General features: G+C 50.2%; 1 protein-coding gene across 1 annotated transcript; it reads right to left on the bottom strand.

Moving 5' to 3' along the window:
- Nucleotides 1-24: 24 nt before the first annotated feature.
- PRPF8 (pre-mRNA processing factor 8) lies at nt 25-19743 on the bottom strand. Its single transcript, XM_064166664.1, has 43 exons — nt 19672-19743; nt 19444-19553; nt 19194-19362; nt 18375-18539; nt 18060-18278; nt 17288-17500; nt 16895-17020; nt 16713-16818; nt 16041-16231; nt 15737-15856; nt 15470-15659; nt 15173-15292; nt 14617-14751; nt 14382-14511; nt 13804-14000; nt 13489-13695; nt 13236-13399; nt 12774-12900; nt 12464-12656; nt 11737-11924; nt 11293-11531; nt 10394-10540; nt 9962-10172; nt 9189-9305; nt 8855-9102; nt 8503-8682; nt 8217-8352; nt 7471-7640; nt 7036-7165; nt 6722-6868; nt 6348-6508; nt 5508-5699; nt 4704-4941; nt 4389-4517; nt 3722-3835; nt 3423-3596; nt 3007-3200; nt 2414-2653; nt 2179-2320; nt 1680-1820; nt 1334-1473; nt 967-1169; nt 25-369 (listed from the first exon to the last, which is right to left on the bottom strand). The coding sequence occupies exons 2-43, from the start codon at nt 19541-19543 to the stop codon at nt 215-217; spliced, it is 7008 nt and encodes a 2335-aa protein (XP_064022734.1). The 5' UTR covers nt 19544-19553; nt 19672-19743; the 3' UTR covers nt 25-214.
- Nucleotides 19744-20888: the final 1145 nt, after the last annotated feature.

Below are 20888 nucleotides of genomic sequence, written 5' to 3'. Positions count from 1 at the left end.
GAAGCAGCATCTCACCGGCAGCGCTCCCGTTCGTACAAAATTTATTGAGGATCAAGACACAACTGCAACACTGCACCGAGGGGCTACGGGGGCGAGCAGGGGATCAGGGCAGCGGCACACACACGCTGTTGAATATCAACAGTACTAAGAGAGGGGGGGGCAAGGGCAGGACACGGCGTGAAGGACCAGGACTAGGTGTGCAGAGGCTCCAGCACTAGGCATAGAGGTCTTCCCGGTCTGCAGAGTAGACCTCCCCCTCCTGCAGCAGGGCGAAGTTGAGGAAGTGAGAAGGGCGATGGACCTCGTGGTAGAACTCCTTGGGGTTGGCCAACTGCAGCTCGTACTTCATGTTAGGGTCATGGCGAACACCTGGAAGAGAAGAGTCCATTACCAGCCTGAAGGACACTCCTGCTTCCACCACTCGGGAGCTTGGTGAAGCCTTCCACCCTGGTGAGTCTTAAGCAGATCATTCAGGAATAGAGTTCTAAACTCACAAACTATGATCCTTTGGATTCCCTCCAGTAAAGACTTACAGAGCAATGCCCCCATAGTCCTTTCCTGCTAGTCAAGTGTTTTGTCTGCCTGACCCCTCCTGAAGCTGTCTGGGGTCCATCAGACCGGGTCCTCCTGTTACTTCCCTACCAGGCACAGCTCTTCTCCCTGTTCCATTATGACCATTCCTGCCCGACAGGGATTCAGTGGCAATAGACCTGACACTACAACCCAGAAACACAAGATGACTGTTTCTGTTCTCTCCATCAGTTTGCACTCTTGCAAACCAAACACTCATTGAGAACTGACATCTCAGTGCTGGTACCAGGGAAAGGTCAGCCCACAATGCTGCAATCCCTGCCAGCCACTCTGAGGAAGCTCAACCTTTGGAGCAGGCAAGGAATGCTCCCACGAGGAGCCATTTCCTTCTCCTCCCCAAGCTATTCTCATTCCCTCCCTTCCTGTTCTGCTCACCCATGAAGTTGTAGTTCCAGGACCCCTGTGCTGGGACCATGAAGAAGCCAAGGAAGCGATCCGAGAGCAGCATCTGCACCCTCTCATAGTGGGATGGTAGATAGCCCTTGGGGTTGTTCCCCTTGTCCGTGTTCTGCCTGCCCCACTCATAGCCGCTCGGGGTCAGCTTGTAGGCTGTCAGCGTGCAGGAGCCTGGTGTGAAACTGAAGGAGAGATGGAGGAGATCAGACTCATCCAAGGTTGAGGAGGGAAACCAGAAATGAGCAAATGCTTCCTTTCTGGCAGATTTTTAGTTTGAGACCTCAATGTGTCCCCAGGCATTGCAGCCACAGGCTCCCTAGGCAGCAGAGGCACACAGGCTTCTCACCTGCAGGTGATAATGATGGTCTTCTCCCCATCCCAGGAGGGGTTGTCAGCCATGACCTTGGCATGGGTGGTGACATCCTGTGGTGAGAGCTGAGGGGACTCATTTGGTTGGGTGTGAATCCACCCCAGAGGTTCCATTTCCTGACAAGAGAAATGCAATATACTTAAACCAAAACTATTTCAAGCAAGGCTTCCCTTCCACCTGACCCCAGACCAGGCCGGCTTTGGGCTGAGCCCTTTAGCTCCCACATCTTCAATAGACCAAGGGAAGCTGCTCCACCACCTTAAGTCCCCGTTACTGGAGATGGTGATCACCCACCCACACCAGCAGCAGAAGTCCAACTCACCTTGAGATACTCGTGCTGTGGCAGCTGTCCAGGTAGATGCACAGTCTGGTGTGTTCCCCACTGGGGCACCATCACAATGCACCTGATCTCCTTCACCTGAGGGTTATCAGGGGGGCTCACTCCATACAGGTAACCTGCAATCTAAGAACAGAGACACCTGCTTTAGAAGCCCAGAAGAGACCTCCATGTAACTGTGTGAATGTGTGGGCCCTGCCCTTAGCTCCCAAGAAGAGGATCTCTCAGCCAGCAAGTTCTCACTAGAGGAGAACATCACAGTTTCGTTCATTGCTGAGTTTCCCCCAAGGATGGACCACAAGGAGCCATGAGGATGTAGTTAGAACTTGTGTGCTCAGCTGCACTGCCAGTGTCTGGAGCACAGAGAGCTTCATGTGGATGGCAGCCAGCTCCCAGCCCTTCACCACTACTTCCTGACTGCTCAGGACTGGTGTGAACCTCAGCAGAGGGGGGTACAGCTGTAGCAGGTTCCTTGCACACTCACCTGGGCCCGCAGGTCTGAGATGCAGATGAACTTCTTCAGGACGTTCTTGGGCAGAATGTAGGTGTAGCCTGTTTCCTTGATGTCGTCCGACGAGACGTAGATGTGGTTCGTTCGCAGGTGCAGGTTGGCGGCAGAAATTGCTCTGTGGAGAGGAGAACATTATCAGAAGGTGCACTGCACAAACCCTGAGCACTCTGCCCCTGACCCCACCTGACAGCCCTGCCTGCTGTCCTACCTGACTCGCCACTCAGTCTTGGAGGAGAAGGTCTGGGTTTCGTAGTTGCTGGTTGTAGAGGTGATGATTTCATCCCCGTGCTTGTTAACCGTGCGGGTCTGCGTGGCTGTCAGCTGGGACTGCTCCTTGGTTTGCTTCTCAATTTCTGCAATCTGCTGTCTCTGCTGAGAGGGAGCAGAGATCTCCATGCCCAGGATAATGTCTCGGATCTCTGACTGTGTCAGGGATGCAACGTTCACACTGCAAGAGAAAATCCACACAAGTCAGGCATTTCAAAATACATTCGGGACCTTCTAACCGAGGCACAAGCTCAGAACGTCCATTCGGGACACTAAGCAAAATGAAACCACAACTTTTTAGGCAAGGTGGGGAACCAAATCATGATGTGCAGATCTGAAGAGGTCTGGCACAGACATATTTATCTGCCTTACTAAAAAGCAATCAGTAGTAACAACCAGTTTCCCCTCAAAGCTGAGAAGTCATGGCCAAAGGCCCTTGGAAGTCTACTCTCCACAAGGAGCACTCTGGCCACAGAGTCTTTAGAGTGGGAAGGGAAACCTGACAGCATTTACTGCAGCCGGACAGTGGCTTACTTATTCTTCTTGCCATAGTCAGCAAGGATGAGATCCTTCAGCTGCACCTCCACCTTGATCCACTCCTCATCTGTCAGGGTTGGCCAGATGTGGTGAGGCTCTGTTATGGTTGTCTTGTCTGGCTTCAGAATAACTTTGGCTCGATCATTATTGACGTGCAGTGCCCGGAGAATCAGAATCAGACGAGAGAATGCCTTGGAGAAGGAAAAAGATGTGGTTAGAAAGAAAAACCCCAAATCAGCAAGACCCTGAGCATACTGACATTGATTCTACTGGAATTTCTCATGCAATGCGAAGGAAAATCCAGGCAGACTTGGAGCCAGGTGATCCCAAGCAACAAATGGTGAGGGATCTCTGTGATCCCTCCTGCCCCATCTATCAATGGCAAAGCAAACTGCAGACTGGGCTGTGCTCACCGTGTAGGAGGAGATGGTTTTCAGCCAGTCATCATACAGATTGAAGAGAACCATCTGGGGTTCAGTAGCCTTCAGGATGAGATCACCAAACTTTTCCACTTTCAGACAGGCCTGGAAAGGCAGCTGCAGCTCTGAGCCTTTGATCACAATATTAGGGAAATCCAGCAAGTGCACCTGGCATTGATCAAGAAGAGGAATTAGCTCACAACTACTGCAGGACATTAGTGCAGATCAAGTCCTTCACAGAGCCCAGGACAAAGACTGTACCGTGTCCCCATAGAGCAGTTATCTGCAGTTACCTCAAGTGGGTCCAACATGCCCTTCCGCGTCACTATGATCTGCTTGGGCTGCTCCTCCACAGGAAGAGACCGAATCAAAGCAGCCACTTCTTCAGCAGTCTTCCACTTGGCCAGCTACAGAAAGACAGCAGTTAGAGAAGTCTCTCAGCTAACAGCAGCCTCTCCATGCCTTTGGGAGTCAAGAGAGACTCAAACCAAATCCTAAAAATACAACTGGAATTCATAGCTTGTTCCAGAGCAGTGACAAGACTCAGTACTTCCTTCTTACTGATCAGAGGGCAGCTCCCATTCCTGGAGATGAGCGGCTCCTGACTGGCTCAGAAAAAGCAGCTGGCTGCACCACCTCCGTGGCTCTGCCACCTGAGAGTCCTCCCACTGCACTGGATGTACAGCCAAGTGTGATTTGCTGTAACTGCAACTGCTCCTCCAGCCCTGCCTGAAGATCTGAGCTATTTACACACCACAACTGCCTGCACTCTTGCACTTTCATACCAAATACTCACACTTGCCTAAGCACAAGTTACACACTGGAAAGTGGAGCTCCAAATTTGTTGAGAGGAAGGAAGATGAAGACCTTCCTGATGTTTTCTGCTTAAGTGAGTGTCCCAAGAAGTCCAAGTCCACCCTCAGCTCACAGCCCAAAGCACAGCACATATCCAGATCCTACCTGTCCTAAACGCTTCTGTCCCGCCCATACAGATGTATGGATGATCTTCAGGAAGAGCTGTCCAGTTCGGGGATTGAAGATGAAGATGGCTCCATTGATGGGCTTTGTGGTCAAGTTCCCTTCAAAAGTCTGGAAAACAAGAGCAAAAGTGAAAAGTACACGGAGGTAAATTAGTCTGCCCACACTCTGACAACAGCCAACACACTGTGTGACCAAGCTCATGCCCAGATTCCCATCACACCTCCACAAGCACCCCGAGCACAGGGCATTTCCAGTCCTTGCCTCCTCTCCCTGCAGATACACCTATGGCCTCACCTTGTGAATGGTCACTCTGTATACATTGGTGTCATCCACAAACCAGATGATCTGGTTGGAGAAGAGCTCTCCATAGTTCTGGGAGGAGAGGTACGGTTCTGTGGGCTCAGATGAGTACAGCTGCAGGCCCTTGCGGATTCGTTCTCTCAACACATACAGTGCAGGATTTGCCTTCATGATTTTGGCCATAGCCTGCTGGATCAGAGGTTTACTACCTGGGAACCAGTTCCCATAAGCACTGAAGAAGAAAACAAGCACAAGACCTACTTGTCACCATCAGCTCTGAGATGAAGAGACAACAGCCATGCACAAATCTCCCCATGTAGCAGCCAGGTGCCTTTCTGCCTGCTGATGACTCCTGTGTGATTTCTCTTGTGATGCACTCAGGAGCTGTTCACCCTGCACCTCCTCTCAGTAGGAAGCCACAGCACACACATACTGCAGCCCCAGAGAAGCTCCGTCCTCTCTAATAAGCACACCGGAGCAAAACTTTGCTTGCTGTGATTTTCCCCCTAGTTTTTCAGTGAAGAAAAAGTGTTGTCTTCACTTGTAGGGAACCTTGAAACAAGGTCTGTCCTTCAGCTCCAAGAACAGTCTGACAGAAATGATTGGTGAGCTGGGAGAACTGAACCATTACTGAAGAAGCAGGTATCAGGCAATCGCAAGATGGCCTCATCCCATTCACTGCCTATCTCTAGCTTCTGCCTTGTCCCCTCGCCCGCAACACAACCCCATCTGGAAATGCCCCAAGACACAGCCATGAATTCCAAGCTACAGCTGAAGTGCAGAAGGTGCAGCTCTCACCTGTGCAAGTTGTAGGCCAGATCGATGGCAATGAGCACCCCAGTGGGGGATGGGTAGATGCTCATGTTGTCCGTGGTGTAGTCCAGGAACTTGGCTCTGGCGTAGCGCTCGATGTCGTGGGAGTCATAATCTCCCCAGCGCAGCTGGATATCGATCCAGTACTTCTGAGTGGTGGTGCTGTCCATCACATCTCTGTGGAGCAAGCAAGCCACAGCAACTTAACCCTCACCTAAACCCTCCTGCAGCTGTTGCATGTCTTCGACAGAGTAACTGCCACCAAGTGTGAAGGCTGAAGCCAGCTGCTGTTTGTGTATTATCCCGAGAAGGGCCTCTGCTGCTCTCTTCACACAGCAGCTGAATACAGAAGCTGTGAAGAGAAACCCTCAGCCTGTGGGGCTCAGCTGCAGGTTTAAACAAAGCCGCACAGCTATTGCTCTGCTGGGGAGTCACAAGGGTCATCACCTGCAGGGACTGTCTGGTGAGAATTGAATACAGCACCAGTGCAGTGTCAAATTTACCCCACATTCTGCTCCTAGACAGCAGCACAGCTTTGTGAGGTTTCTAAAAGAACCATTCAGAGCTCCTGAGTTCTGGCTGAGGGGAAAGCTCAACCAGAGCAGGGAACAGGAGCAAAGGCAGTCTTTGCATTCTGCAGGAGGCAGCACTAGGAAATGCTGTAACCCAAATGAGAGCCCTGCACTTTGACAGTATGACTGTGTCCTGTGTCACCAAAGAAAACCAGTTCCAGAGACCCAAGAGACAGGGTTTTGGCTTGGGATGACTAATTCAGCAGCTCTGCTCTGCAGCAAGATCAAGGAGAGGGAAAAGAGAAAGACTCACTTGGAATCTGCAAGCAATGATGGACGTGACACATTCCACTTGTAGGAGGCAAAGAGCAGGATATCTGCACAGGAGGAATTCATCTTGTATGACTTCCTGGGATGGATAGTCTCCTTCTGCACTGTCTCAATCTCCAGAGCATCCAGCTCTTGATCAAACACCTGGGCAAGAGATAAAGATTAGCTGGGTTGCTTGGATACGGCTTAAGAATCTATCTTCAACACAGAGCTGCAAGAGGCATCCAGGACAATCCCATTTCCTCCTCTCCTCTGTCAAAATGCTGAAGGAGGGGCAGCTCTACTACAGTCCCTGGGACAATCTCTGCTGCTAGCAGGAGGCTGCTGGTGCACAGGGAGCACTGCATTGACACCAACCTGACACAAATCCATCACAATGCTCTCGTGGATCTTCTGCCACAAGTGAGCTCGGAATATCTGAATGAGAGAAATCTTCAGTGTGGGGATCTTGCCGTGCATAAAAATGCCTGTCAAATCCAGCTGCACCTGGAACCCAACATACACCTGCAAAGGAAAAGCAGCTGTGAGAACAGGCAGCAGCACAGCTGACCAAGCTCAGAAAGCAGAACAGCTACTGCTAAGGAGGTTCAGTTCATGAGAGGTTCTGAAGAATGAAATTAACTGCTCTCGTTTTGTGGAAGTTCCTATAGGTACCAACTTGAGGTACTTACATTGGCTCTGTTAATGGTAGGAGACCACCACAGGGTGAATCTTCTGTTTGGAATTTGGTTCAAACCCGATCTCTGAGCATTTGTCAGCTTCTTCCACTTCATGGACTCCTCAAAGCCACTGGCCTTCTCCCTAGAAAGGGGCAGACAGTCAACTGACATCCCTCCTCTTTACTGCCTGCCGTGTGGCACATGGCATAGAGACAGGGAGCACACACACAGTCTTATGTTCATGCAAGAAATTTCCATGGATTAGTGTGCTGAAGTTCAGCTACAGCCCAATCCCAGGTGCCCCCACAACTGATCCACACATTGTGCTCAAGTGATGACTGCAAAACGGCAAAGGCTCAACATGATCAGGGCAGCATGAGCTGAGGACTCTTGGTGCAGCACTGAACTCCAGCTTGCAAGACAAGATCACATCAAGGTTTCTCTTACCAGAAAAGACCCTCCCACGTTGGGAAGTAAGTGCCCTTGAACAGAGTGTGCTCCAGGATGCCTTCCACTCCCCCAAGTGCCTGGATCATGTCTGTGCGGTAGTTGTTCAGGTTCCAGAGCTTCCCATCGTGGCGCTGATGTGTCCACCAGAACGGGTTCTGCTTCAGGACCTGCAGACAATACACACTAGTAAGCAGCTTTGTACTCGTGTCCTTTAACCTGGCTGCACTAACTGCAGGAACCGATAATCATCACGTCAGCAACGTCATGCCCTCAGTCTTGGAGTACACAGCTCATGTACAATATGAGTTCAGTCAGAACTCCTCTGCAAGCAGGGTGGTACTGATGGATGGACTCTAAGGTGATGTCTTCATCTCTCAGGGACTGGCCTTCTACAGAGATACCATAAGAGGCTTTAATAACAACATTTTCTACTGTTACTAAAACTTAAGACTTTGGAATGTTTGTTTTGGGACCTTTTTTCCCCCTTCCAAAACTAATTTCTTTAATAGCTGCACTAGTTGTAGTATTCCAAATCTGTCAAAATGCTTCAGAAAAATGGCTAGATAAAAATTTTGGAGAATTTGGGTCCCAACAACCTCTACTAGACTCAGCACATGGATCTAAGCTCTTCCTGCACTAGGGAGACAAAGAAGAGCACCTGCAGTGATACAAAGGTGAAGGTTAAAGGGCATTGTCTGCAATGTGCACCCTCAGATTCAGCCAGAGAAACTCCCAGTCAGTACCTGATACTGTTTGAAGTCAGTCCTGACTCTCCATCCTTTATCATAAGCCAGGGTGTGCCTGTCCTTCTGGAAAAGGGTGTTAATCCGAGGAATGCCCCTGTCCCACGAGTCCTCCAGATCCTCCAGCGTCAGACGCCTGGAGAAACAAAACCCCCACACCTGCTTATCTCTCAGTTTTACAGCAATGCATTACTGAGTGTTTTAGGTGATGAGATCACAGAACCCAGAGACAGCACAAGACTTCCCAGCACAGGCCGTGCTCACCCCTAAAGAGAGCAGAACACACCTGTTCTGGGCTATGGCCTCCTGCCGCTTCAGCGCGTACTCTGCCCACACCCTCTGCGAGTCGATGAATTCACTCTCCCAGGGCTGGATGTAACGATACAGATTTGGGATGAGCTGGTCCTCCTCGTGACTCATTCCTGAGCGGAAGTGAGTGATGCCAACATCTGTCTGCTTGGACCACCTGGAGGAAAGAGGTGCAAGAGCGAGATAGGAAAGACAGGACTTCGCAGGTGACACTGGCACAACCTGCTGCTCACTGCTGTAACTCAGCAGAATTGAGCATTCTCAGCTATTTTCATGGGAAAGAGCATCTAACAGATCACCCCTGCAGCTGTCAGAGCAGCACAACTCACCTCAGGTCAGACTGTGGGATGAGAACATGGCCCATGGAGAGCATGCCCAGCCCCCCTAGCTCTTTAGGGGTGTAAAACACCACGGGTGGAAAACGGCTGGGCATTTTGGAGTTCAGACCAATCTTGATTCGGGTCTGGATCTTATTCTCACATTTCACCAGCAAATCAAGCAGCTCCTGAGTATTCACAACAGCTTCCCTGAAGTAGGTCATCAAGCCAATCAGAGCTGTATTCCATTTATTGACAATCTAGAAAGGAAAAGCAAAGATCCATTCTCAGCCTGTTCGCCAAACATCTGCAGGAAGCTGTGTCACACATCTTCTTCCCACCTTACCTTAGTGAAGGTTGTGGAGCCAGAAGCCATGAGGATCTGCCTAACTCTGTTGTGAAACCTCTGCATAGACTCATCATCCACACGTAGGAAGCACTGAGCTGTGCGCTCCTTGGTGACCTGCAAGAGCACAGGGACATCAGCTCCTTGCTGGGGGCTCCCTCTCCAATACAGATACAATAAGACAACCTCTTGCCATCAGGCACTTACGCAACATAGGAAGAGGCTAAACAGCACCTCTACAGCTTCGGGGCCCCCAGCATGCCCAGACAAGGAGTCTCCACCCCTCCCAGGAAGGAAAAGTCATACTGAGTCCATTTTAACTCTGTCTACTAGCGGTCCCAGCAACAGAGCTGGCAAATGTGCCAGAACCACAGAATGCTAGGTTGGAAGGGACCCCAAGGATCACCTGGTTCAACCTTTCTAGGTAATAGCAGAGCTGTCAAGCTGAGCCATAAACCTGTCCAATGTAGGAGAATCCACCACTTCCCTGGGAGATGACTGCAATGTCTAACTGTTCTCACAGTGAAACATTTTCTTCTGGAGTCCAACTGGAACCACCCCAGGAGTAACCTGTACCTGTAACTTCTTGTCTTTTCCACGTGACTCCTTGTAAAAAGGGAGTCTCCATACTCCTGGTAGCCAAGCTCTATGTACTGGTACATGGTGATAATGTCTTCCTTAAGCCTTCTCTTCTCAAGGCTGAACAAACTCAGCTATTAGCTATGCTCTGACACCAGGGTCTGCTCTCCCACCTTGTTAAACTTTCCCCCTACCTCATTCTGCAGGTTCCAGACACCATCCTTGTGGGTGAACTCCTCATAGCTGGTACGGCACTTGGGCAAGATGCGGCACTCAAACCCGCACATGTTGAACAGGAGGTTGGGGTTGTCCTTGCTGTACACAGACACGAAGCTGTTCTCCCACTGCACGGTGGTGACTGAACGAGGCAGGCGGTTCTTGATATCCCAGAACACAGCACGGCCACTGGAAAACAAGATGTGCACAGGGACAGGCTGGCTCTTAGTGAGGTAAGCTGCAAACTGAGCAAGTTCTCAGTGATCTCCTGGCTCTACAGCTCCTAAACCCACCATGTGCTGTCAGAATTACAACACAGACCCCTCATCTCCTCTCATTTATCTTCCTGAGCACCCATCAGCCTTCAACGGTTATTTATTACAGGTCATTTCCCAGGCTGCAGCACTCACAGGTTCACATCATGTTTCATGAGGCGCATCCGAGCATCCCGGGGCCAGCACTTCTTGTTGTTGTAGCCAACAATGTTCTCGTTGTTGGGATCTGGATGCTCTGTCAGGTATCGTTGAATCAAGTCTCTGGCCTCATCTGCTGTAAACCTGCAAACACACAGAAGTGGATCTGGAGTTATACCACCAACTTCTTAAAACACCAGCCTGTCCTGACAGATAAGGACTTGCTCAGGGAGGTCATGGACGCTCATAGGGCTCTTCAGCCAGGAGAAGAGAAGGCTCTGAAGAGACCTTGTAGTAGCCTTCCAGTATCTGAATGTGGCCTACAGGAGTGCTGGTGAGGGACTATTTACGAGGTCTTGTAATGGCAGGATGAGAAGTAATGGGTTTAAACTGGCAGAGGGGAGATTTAAACTAGATGTTAGGAAGAAATTCTTTACAGTGAGTGGTGAAACACTGGCACAGGTTGCCCAGGGAGGCTGTGGATGCTCTTTCCCTGGAGCGTTCAAAGACAGGTTAGATAAGGCCTTGAGCGACCTGTTCTAGTGGGAGGTGTCCCTGACTATGGCAAGGGGCTGGAACTAAATGATGTTTGAGGTCCCTTCCAACCTGAACCATTCTATGATTCTATACCCCCTCCCTGGAGGTGTTCCAAGGCCATGCTGGAAGAAGCAATCTGGTTTAGTGCAAGGTGCCCCTGGCCCTTCATTAACACTGAACTGAAAAAGCCAGAGGAGGCATGTTCTGGGAAGTCTGGCAGTTCAAACATTCCTGGTCTTTCTCAGCAAAAGCAACCAAAGAATGCAATAGGAGCATACTATCCCCCACCTTTACAGCATCTGCTGCAAGATGCCAGAACCAAAGTTCACCTGAGGAAGGCAAGGCTCCAAAGGTCTCACCTGAAGAAGATGTGGATCCGGTCAATGTATCTGCAGAAGAGGCGGATGGGATGAGCCACCTCAGTGGCAATGTCTTGGAAGCTGAGGAAGTCATTTGGCATCTGGGGAGGCCCAGCCATCTCACTGGCACGGTGCAGGCCCAGCACCAGCAAGTCCATCACAAGCCCATAGTACTGGACAATGAAGGAAGCAAACTGCAGCCCACGAATAATCCCATAGGAGTTTGTGTGATTCATGTCCTAAGGAAACAAAAAGGAACAGTGAGAACCTGGCACAACACATCCAAGACCTCAGACCTGAGCGGGTGCTCTTTAGCAGCATCCAGAAAGGTTTTCTCCTCATCACTTCTTTCTCTGGCAAGTCTTGTGTTTCCTCCTCCTCCACGGGTCCAAAACCTTTCTATTTTACAGCCCACATAGTCCCTTTCCTGCTAGAAATCATCACCTTGTAGTTGATCACCACGTTGTTCTTGGCTGTCATGTAGTCAGCAATGTTGTGATCAACAATAAGACGCAGCAGCCTGTTGAGCAAGGTCAGGTCAATCTTCTCATACATCTTCTCAAACCGGGACTCCAGCATCACATTGCATTCACCTTCACTTGTTTCCCAAACATCTTGCAGATTGTTAATGCCTGAGGAAACAAACAAGCTTGTCACATTGTCACATCAGAGCGCAAAAGCAGCCTTCTGGGCACAGAAGTCAAGTCAAGGGCTCCTATTCCTATAATGCCTGAGATTTATCAGCCTTTAGTCCTTTCAGTCTAGCCAGAAATGGGAAAAGAAATACATCACCAAACACCAACGCTGTGGAAGTTCTCCTCCTCCTCTATATACATTTGTATTAACCTACAAAATATACTCCTTGACTGCAATCACTATTGACTGCAGTCTGCAAATGTATAAACTCAGCTCCCAGGGGGACTTGTAGGAAGCAAGATCCCACTAAGAAAACTCATTTTCACATGAAACACATGATGCCACTAACCTTGGCACCACTTGTACACCAGCACTGGAGGAGGTTCACATGAAACACATGATGCCACTAACCTTGGCACCACTTGTACACCAGCACTGGAGGAGGTTCACTTGAAACACATGATGCCACTAACCTTGGCACCACTTGTACACCAGCACTGGAGGAGGTTCACATGAAACACATGATGCCACTAACCTTGGCACCACTTGTACACCAGCAGTGGAGGAGGTTCAGTGTCAGCAGGTTTGATCCACGGAGGGAAGAGTCTTCGCTTATCAGCTTCATACCACAAGTACTGATCCAGGTAAGCATCTGTGATTTTCTCCAGGGGCTCAACATCATAAACAGGAACTAAGTGGCTGTAGAGATCCATGAACTCAATACCCACCTGAAAAAGAAGAGGCAAAACTGAGGCTTCCAGCTGACATAACACAGACTTAGGGCAATTTAGTTCCCAAGTGCAGTGTAACTTTTGTCTCCAGGTGGCATTCACCAGCACACTTACCTCCTTGAAGGCTCTCTGAGTTAGGAGGTGTCGTTTGATTCTGGACAGAGCTTCATGGGGGTTATCATAAGCTTGTTCAATCAAGCCCAGCTCCTCTCTCTGTGACTGATTTAGGCGAGATTTCACACTGAAAGCCAAAAAGAACAGCTCCTGCACTTGAGCATGAACAAAGTCACTGCATTAAACTGCTGAAAGCTGTTATTCCAACAGATCTTGATCTGCAACTCTTCACAATTCACACCCCCAGGCTGAGAAGCACAGCACTGGTTTTGCCCCAAATGGCAAAGACCTTATGAAGATCCCCCAGACAATCTTGGCAGTACCACAACCTACAGCCTTTACCAGCCTACTCTGGTAAATTATACCACACGCTCGACTCCAGGAGTAACAGGGAACAAAGCTTCATTTTTTTCTGGTGCAGCTGTCTGTCCCTGCAGAACACAAGCACTTCCCACTGCTTACCTGTAAGCTTCCTTCAGCCTCTCCAGGGCTAATATGAGCAACTTGGTGTCATGCTTGTAGGACAGCGGGGGGAAAGGAATGGGTGAGAACCTCCTGCTTTCCAGCCAGTGCACTGTGGTGGTGTACACAGCAACAGCTTCTTCTGCAGTGATGTAAGGTCCATCCTGCAGAACCACACCACCACCATTAGTCAGCGAAAGCTTCCCTATGAAAACAGCACCAATTTTGGCAACCTCGGGCAGGACAGAAGTACCTTCAGGTAATTATGTTGCCGCTCCTGCTCAGCTTTCAAGTAGAGCCTGGTCAGCCGGCCCAGGTTCTTCTTGCAGACAGTTTTGTCTACAGTGGCACCCCGGCGGATCCGCTCCCTGTTGTAGTGAGCTGTGTTTGTCCACCAGTCAGCTTTTGCCTTCACGTATCTCAGGATCATGTTCTCAATAGGAGTTGGCAGCCCTGGCACCTGGGGAGGAACAAGAACTTGAGAAAAACAGGAGCAGGAACCTTCAACAAGAGCAGTTCCACCTGAGATGCCTTAAAATCGAAGTAAAAGGCCAAGCGAAAGCCTCACCTTCCAGGGGATATTGGCTTTCCAGCACCGCCAAGCCTCACTCAGATGCTGCAGGATGGTTCTGGCTTTGTTCTGCTTGATTCCTTCTGGCATCATGTCCAGAATGTCATGCATAACAGCTGCCCTCAGCTCCAGGTCAAAGTGAGACTCCACACGCTGCTTTGTGACAGTCTTTGCTACACCCTTTGAGTGACGACCTGGAAGAAGCAAAGCACTTCAGCAGCTCTGATGCTGCAAGATTGTCACTGACAGTGACCACTATCATTGCTGCTCTTCTTCCCACTACAGGAACGCATGGAGGTGCAGGATGTCTGTAGAAATTACACTACCACATCAGTGATGTGCTTGAAGTAAATGATTAGGAGACCATGTACCCCACAGTGCTAAGGAGCAGGGAATCCCACTCCCATTTGGAATCTATCTTGGGGACACTGTTTTCTTACAGAGCTCTAAATCATTCATGGAGTGTGGATACAGACCACCACTAGGAACAGAAAACTGAATTCCAGCTGGCAAGTAATCAGCATTAATCTTTACCACACTCTCCTCCCACATCCAAATTTACATAGTGTGCTGACCTTCAAACTGCCTGGCCAGCAGATTCCCCAGCCAGCGTTCCAGCAGCGGTGTGATGCCCCTCATGAAGAACAGCCATACCCTCCAGCCCGGAGCCCAGAAGCCACAGCCAGGACCTTTGCCCACAGGCCCCTGGAAGAAGAAATAATGTGGTGATATCAGGTCACTTACTGACTCTCCAGAACTTTGTTGCTCAGACTATGTGGGGTGACCATCACGTGGAAAGGTGGAACTTACTGTGTTAAACCTGTAGTAGATGAGATGTTTCAGGTCCTTGCACATACGAATCTGCCTCATCAGTTTGTACTTGTATCGGTACATTCCTGTCAGCTGACCCACATGGGCAAAGATGTACTGCAAGCCATCTGCCAACTGGGACACAGGGAGCAGAGAGGACAATAAACACTACACACACTGCCTCAAGAAGTCAGGTTTAATTCTATAGCTGGGGGCAAAGTGCATTAAGCCAGATAAAACTCCTAACGCTGACTTGTTGATCAGTTCTTAACAGCTAGGATATATCACACTACACTGAATGCTTCTCCTTCTTCTCCATAACACTGCACCATTCAGTTATTTTCACACAATGGTTTGGAAGGGACCTTAAAGATCATCCAATGCAGACACTTTCCACTAGACCAGGTTGCTCAAGACCTCATCCAACCTGGCCTTGAACTGCTCCCCAGAGCATCCTACTTTGGGCATCCTGTATAGGCCTACCCAGGTATTTGACTCCTCCTCTCAACCTCCCTTCTTCACCTTTCAAATAACAGGTAAAAAAAAATTAGCCCACCTGGAAGGCATCCACATTTCCAAGTCTGTATTGGACGTGGCTGTCCACCACCAGCTTTGTCAGCCGCAGAACCTCACGGCACAGATGGAAAGCATTACCAAAACGAGACTTTTTCCTTTCCTGGAAGAGACAAAACCCCAGAATTTTTGTAACCACGTTAACAGAAGAGTGAAAACAGCCCAAATTCAGCCCATCTGTGCAGCAACTGACCAGCTGAGGCACTGCCTTACCATAACAGCCATTTAACAATCTTCAGGTACACTTTACTTTGGAGTGAAGTAACAGGTGGACCAATACCTTAGTGGTGAGAGTCTTCACAGGCTTCAGGTTGAAGTTGTAATCCAAGTGAAGGTAGTTCAGGTTCTTTCTGTGGATCAGCAGGTTCAGCATATTGTAGCCCTGGCGACAAACCTGCAGGCCAACTTCCACCCAGTCCAGCTTTGTCGACTGGAAAAACTTTGTAGCTTTGAAGGAGCGGAATAGGTACCTGGAGAGAGCAAAGAGCATCACCAGCTGAGTCCCTCACACAGAGCAGCAGTTCTCCACTGAGCAGACCACACCTACCTCTTCTTCTGCGCTTTGGGGGGCCTGTGCTTGAGTGCATTTAGAACATAGTACTTCAGCAGCTTCTGGTAGGAGACTCTCACTTTCACTGGCTGGCCTGCTGGGCAGTGCTCACGATACCTAAGGATAAACTGGACTTCAATTTTTCAGGTAACTCACAGTCCTTAGAGAACAACCTCCCCTAAAATCTCTGGAAGTCAGGAAAAAGTCTCTAGAAACTATCTTCAAATCTCTAGAAACCAGCCACCACAGGGTAATAGCATCACCATCACTAGAACGTTCCTTCCCCCAGGAAAGAACTCACCAGTTCTTAACCAGTGGGATATCAAGAGCTCTCCGAGTCCTCCCAGACCTCAAGTTGAAGGGTCGTGGGGCCCACAGCAGTGCAATGCCATTGGCTGTGTTATCTGTGTAGAGTGGGGTATCCTTCAGGAAAGGTTCCACGAACTCCGGCAACTCAAACTCTTCATCATCATCAGGCAACGGTTCCTGGCTCTGAAATGCAGAAACAGCACATGACATTAGCTCAGTTTTCAGAGTTAACCAAGTGGAAACCAGTTCTTTGCTGCCGAGGCAGAAGTGTGAGAGGGCTGAGTATCAGAGAAGCAACAAGCATTCCACAAGGCCCCACTGGGCCCAAGAACTAACTCTAGCTACTAGACCCTGAGCTAGGTCCTACAGAGGTAAGGGAGATACCAGCTCCATGAAGGGCAACCAACAAGGTAAAGAATCTCTCAGAGACTCCAAAATGACAGTTAATTACATGCCAGGGTTTATCCCAGAGATTAAAGAAGACACCTTTGTGCAACTCTACAACTAGATAAAGACTACAAATGACAACTATGAGGGCTTTTTTTTTTTGGTGAAAGGGCTACTGGTTTCTCCTGAAATATTTATGGGTGCCACCACCAGAGACAAGGCTGCAAAAAAAGCCCCACCACCTCCACACACAGGGCTCTCCTGGAGAGTGACTCACCTTGACAGAATGTCTGTGTGAAATAGGGTTGATCAGAGGATCAAAGTAGAAAGCTGGGAGGTCAGGATCCTCTGTCTTAATGAAAACAACGTTTGGAGTATGATACCTACAAGAGAAACATGCATTGGAGCACCCCAACAGTCTTTCCCTCCCCTCCTTGCTCCTGAGGCTGTTGCACTTACCAGGTCAGGTGAACGTGGTGTGGCAGGTTATTGTACAGGTATGGGAAAGCAATCTTGTACTCTGTCCTGATGGGCTGCCTGATGATAATCTTGTTGATGTCATTAAACTCATTCCAGTCTTCATCCCTCAAATGAGAAAAGGAGGAATAGTTGTAAGAGCACTCAGAGGGACAGAAAGGCAAACACTGCCAATGGAAGACACAGTACCAGGACTTTTCTTTCAGCCTTCTCATTAGCAACCATTCAGTGTCCAAAGCAGCAAGCACAGACTTAATGCTGAAGTGACTGAACACCCAGGAATAGCTCATCCAAAGCAAAACATCTGATAATACATGAACCTTCCCAGCCCTTTTTCCAGATAACCCCGTGTTTTTCCTTCCCAAACACACTTACTGAAGGTTGATGTCCCTAACAAGAGGCTCAAACTTGGGACCTCCAGGAATAGCCATATTCAGTGCCTTGGAAGTAAAGAAGGCCTTCAGGTCAAACAAGTAGAAATAGTTGTCATCCACAAGGTCAGTGAGCAGCTGGTTGGCCAGTCGGTACAGCGTGGACATCATCGGCAGGGTGAACTGCCAGCGCTGGTAGGTTGAACCATTCACATACCTGTGAGAGAGCAAGGCACAGACACTCACTGCACAGTCAGAAGGCAACTGGGCCTTTACCAAAGCGCTAGAAATAACCAAACACCTCTTGCCACCCATTGTTTGCTGAAAGCATCAAGGACAGCCAAACACACAGGCCCCTCCAGACAGAAACAAATTATGGACTACATCTAGACAGAACCACCTACATCAGTTCCTCTCTTTCTCTATATCCAAACTAAAACACAACATCTGTGAACTCTTAGCAAATGTTCATTCAAATTCCAACCAGACAATCCAGGCTGTCATCTTTATGGCATGGTAAGTAACATCAGAGTTTTAGCAGTTAGCTGGACAGCGAGGCCTTGTTTGCCCTTGGCTGGATGCTGAAGACAAAAGGTAGAACTTCACCATGATCAGCTTCTCCCTCTCATATTTGAGGGATGTTTTTTGTCTCCCCACCAACATCACACACAGCTCAGCACAACACAACCAAAGGTTATAGACTGCTACATATAGGTAATTTACGCAGTGCATTTGTTTTTCCCCCTCTCCCAGTGAGACATCAGAGGTGCACATACTTCCTGTTGTCCTTCAGTGGCTGGTGGTCATAGAACCAGTCCAGTACAGGAGCATCCTCCTCAGGATCCAGCTCAAGCTGAATGGCTTCCAGGGGCTCCACATCCAGGATGTTATCAGCATAATCCAGAGGAGGTTCTTCATCGTCAAATGGAGGGAACCTCATCCTCTTGAAGTGACGCCGATCCCTCTTCTCTCGCCTCATCATAATCCACATTGACCTGGCAGAAACAGAGGCCATTAAATGTCACTTTTATTGTGGGTGCAAAAGTGTTTGCTCACAAGTCCCCAGCAGGATGAAGGAAGAAGGCACTTACCCCCACTGAGCAATGTACACCGGCTCTATGACCCAGGGGATCTCATTCACGAAGGAGATGGCGCCTGTGATATGGTACAAAACTGGAACATCTCTGATTTGCTCCCAAGGCATGGGCATGTTCTCCAAGAGCTTCAGAACAGCATGAGGCATGTACTTCAGAGCACTGCAATCACAAAGGAAAATCAAGAGTTGGAAGGGATCTCAAGAGAACAGCCACCCACCAGTCACAAGCCAAATTATCTCTTCACCTTTCACTCCTGAAAACTGCTTATCTAACCTGTTGATAAAGCGTCTCCAAGGATGAATCCACAAACTTCCTATTCTACCCTTCTGCTTTATGCATTTCACCACCAATTTTTTTCCTAGTGGTTTCTGACTGTCATGCCTTAAATGTTACAAATTAAACATAAAGATTTAAGTTTCGGTGGGTAGCTCTAAGTTAGTGCAATGGATTGTGAGCTGCACTGATGGCTCAATAAACCCAAGCAACAAAGAAGAACTTATAACACTTCTTACTCCTGCAAAAAACCACATGCTGGGACCCTTATACACTCCTCCAACTTCTTCTAAGCCAATCTGCTACCCAGGGTAATTCTCACATATTCAAAGCAACTTCCTTCCTTTATGCTCTTCTGCACTGCTACCCTTATGTAACTAGTTATCTCATCCTGCCTGAGCTACTCTGCTGGTTTTTATGCACAGTCAACTGAGAAAGCTGCTTGGAGAAAGAACTCTCCCATCAACGAGGAGCTTTGACCGGGCAGCAGAGGACTCAGCTGAGCTGTGTATGTGTGTCACATAGGAGGGGGCTCCTTACCCCAAGTAGACACGCTTGTCGTGACGGAACTTCCTGTTGGTCATGTCACCGTGGTCGCGGATGATCTTGCGGACGTGCTCGGGGGGCATGTCCTCCTTCTGCGCGTCCACAAAGCCAAATTTCCTCTTCTCTGCATAGCGCTTGGCCTGCAGCTGCTGCCACTTGCGGGCTGCAGGGACAGAGAGCGGCAGCAGGGTCAGGCCTGGACCCGCTTGGGAGAATAGGCCTGTGCAAGGGACGGCTTACCCACCTTTTTCCTGTAGCTTCTCCTCAGACATGTAGTCGGGTAGCGGCGCCAGCGGATTGGGCACCGGGGCGCAGCCGCCGCGATACGGGAAGACGGCAGCCATGGCGACGCACCTGAGGGGGTAGAGAAAGGCTCAGGTCGCGCATAGGACCACCCCTAGCCTCCTCCGCGCCGTCCCCACAGGCACACTGCGCCCACCCCGCATCCCTATCGTCCCCCGCCCGCCCTCACCGGCTGCCGCGACGCCCCGCACTCCCCCACCACAATGGCGGCCCAGCGCCGTTGCCTCCGCGTCTCGGAGACCCGGATGTGAGCGGGGCGCACGGGCAGAGCGGCTGTCCAATCAGCTTTCGGCGTGCCTTGGAGACAGCAGGCACAGCCCATCAGAGCACGGAGGCGGGGCTGGAGGCGGGACCAAAGAGTGACGACAGAGGGCTGCGCGTCCGCAGCGCACTTCCGGCGGGGGGCTGGGCGGTCTCCGGTCCCGCCCTCTGCTATTTGCTATTGGCGGAGAGGAGCAGCGGTGGCAGCTCAGCGGCGGCTCCCATTGGACAAACCTCTGCTGCGGGTGGCCCGCGGCAGCTGTAGGGGGCGCTGTGCCGCCGGCGCCTGCGGGGCGGTGACTGTGGGGGCCGGGGGGGTGCACCGCGAAGTGGGACTCGCCCGCGGGGTGGCTGGGGCCTACATTGTCCCCTTAGTGAGGGCAGTACCCGCCACAGCCGCTCCTGGTTTGCGTCGTTCCCTCCGGGCATGAGCTTCCCTTGCAGCCCCAGGCAGGGCAGGAGGGCTCTGCACTCCAGAGCCTCCGGGGAGCAAGGCACCCCCGACCCTAGCGTGCTCCCCATGGAATCAATCATAGAAGTACCTTCGTTGGAAAAGGCTTCTGAGATCAGCAGGTCCAACTACTGACCTCACATTACTGTGGCCACTGAACTATATTCCAGAGTGTTCTTTCAGCCAGCTCTGGGGATGGTGCCTCCACAACCTCCTCGGGCAGCCTGGTCCAGTGCCTGACCACTCTTGCAGAACCTTAAACCAAACCTAAACCTCCCTGGCACATTTTCAGGCAGTTTCCTCTTGTTTTGTTACTTGGTACTGGGGAGAAGAGACCGAGCCCTACCTCACTCCAGTCTCCTTTCAGGTAGTTGCAGTGAACAATGAAGTCTCCACTTGGTGCCTGCCTTCCAAGCCCCCAGCCCCTCTATGCTAGCCTCAGTGAGTAGCCAGACCACCCAGCAGCTCACCTTGGGGCTTTGGCAGAGTGAGGGCTCCATGGGTGTTCTCCAATCTGCAGAGAATGTTGTCTCAGGATGTGGGATGGGGTTACAGAATCATAGAATGGTTTAGGTTGGAAGGGACCTCACAGCTCCTCCAGTTCCAACCCCCTGGGCACAAGTCACCAGTCTGTCCAGGTCCCTCTGGATGCCATCCCCGCCCTCTAAGGTTGA

Source organism: Pogoniulus pusillus, chromosome 27 (assembly GCF_015220805.1).
Source record: "Pogoniulus pusillus isolate bPogPus1 chromosome 27, bPogPus1.pri, whole genome shotgun sequence".
Classification (NCBI taxonomy): domain Eukaryota; kingdom Metazoa; phylum Chordata; class Aves; order Piciformes; family Lybiidae; genus Pogoniulus; species Pogoniulus pusillus.
Note: the sequence above shows the minus strand (reverse complement) of the source record. Positions and strands in the feature narration are given on the sequence as shown.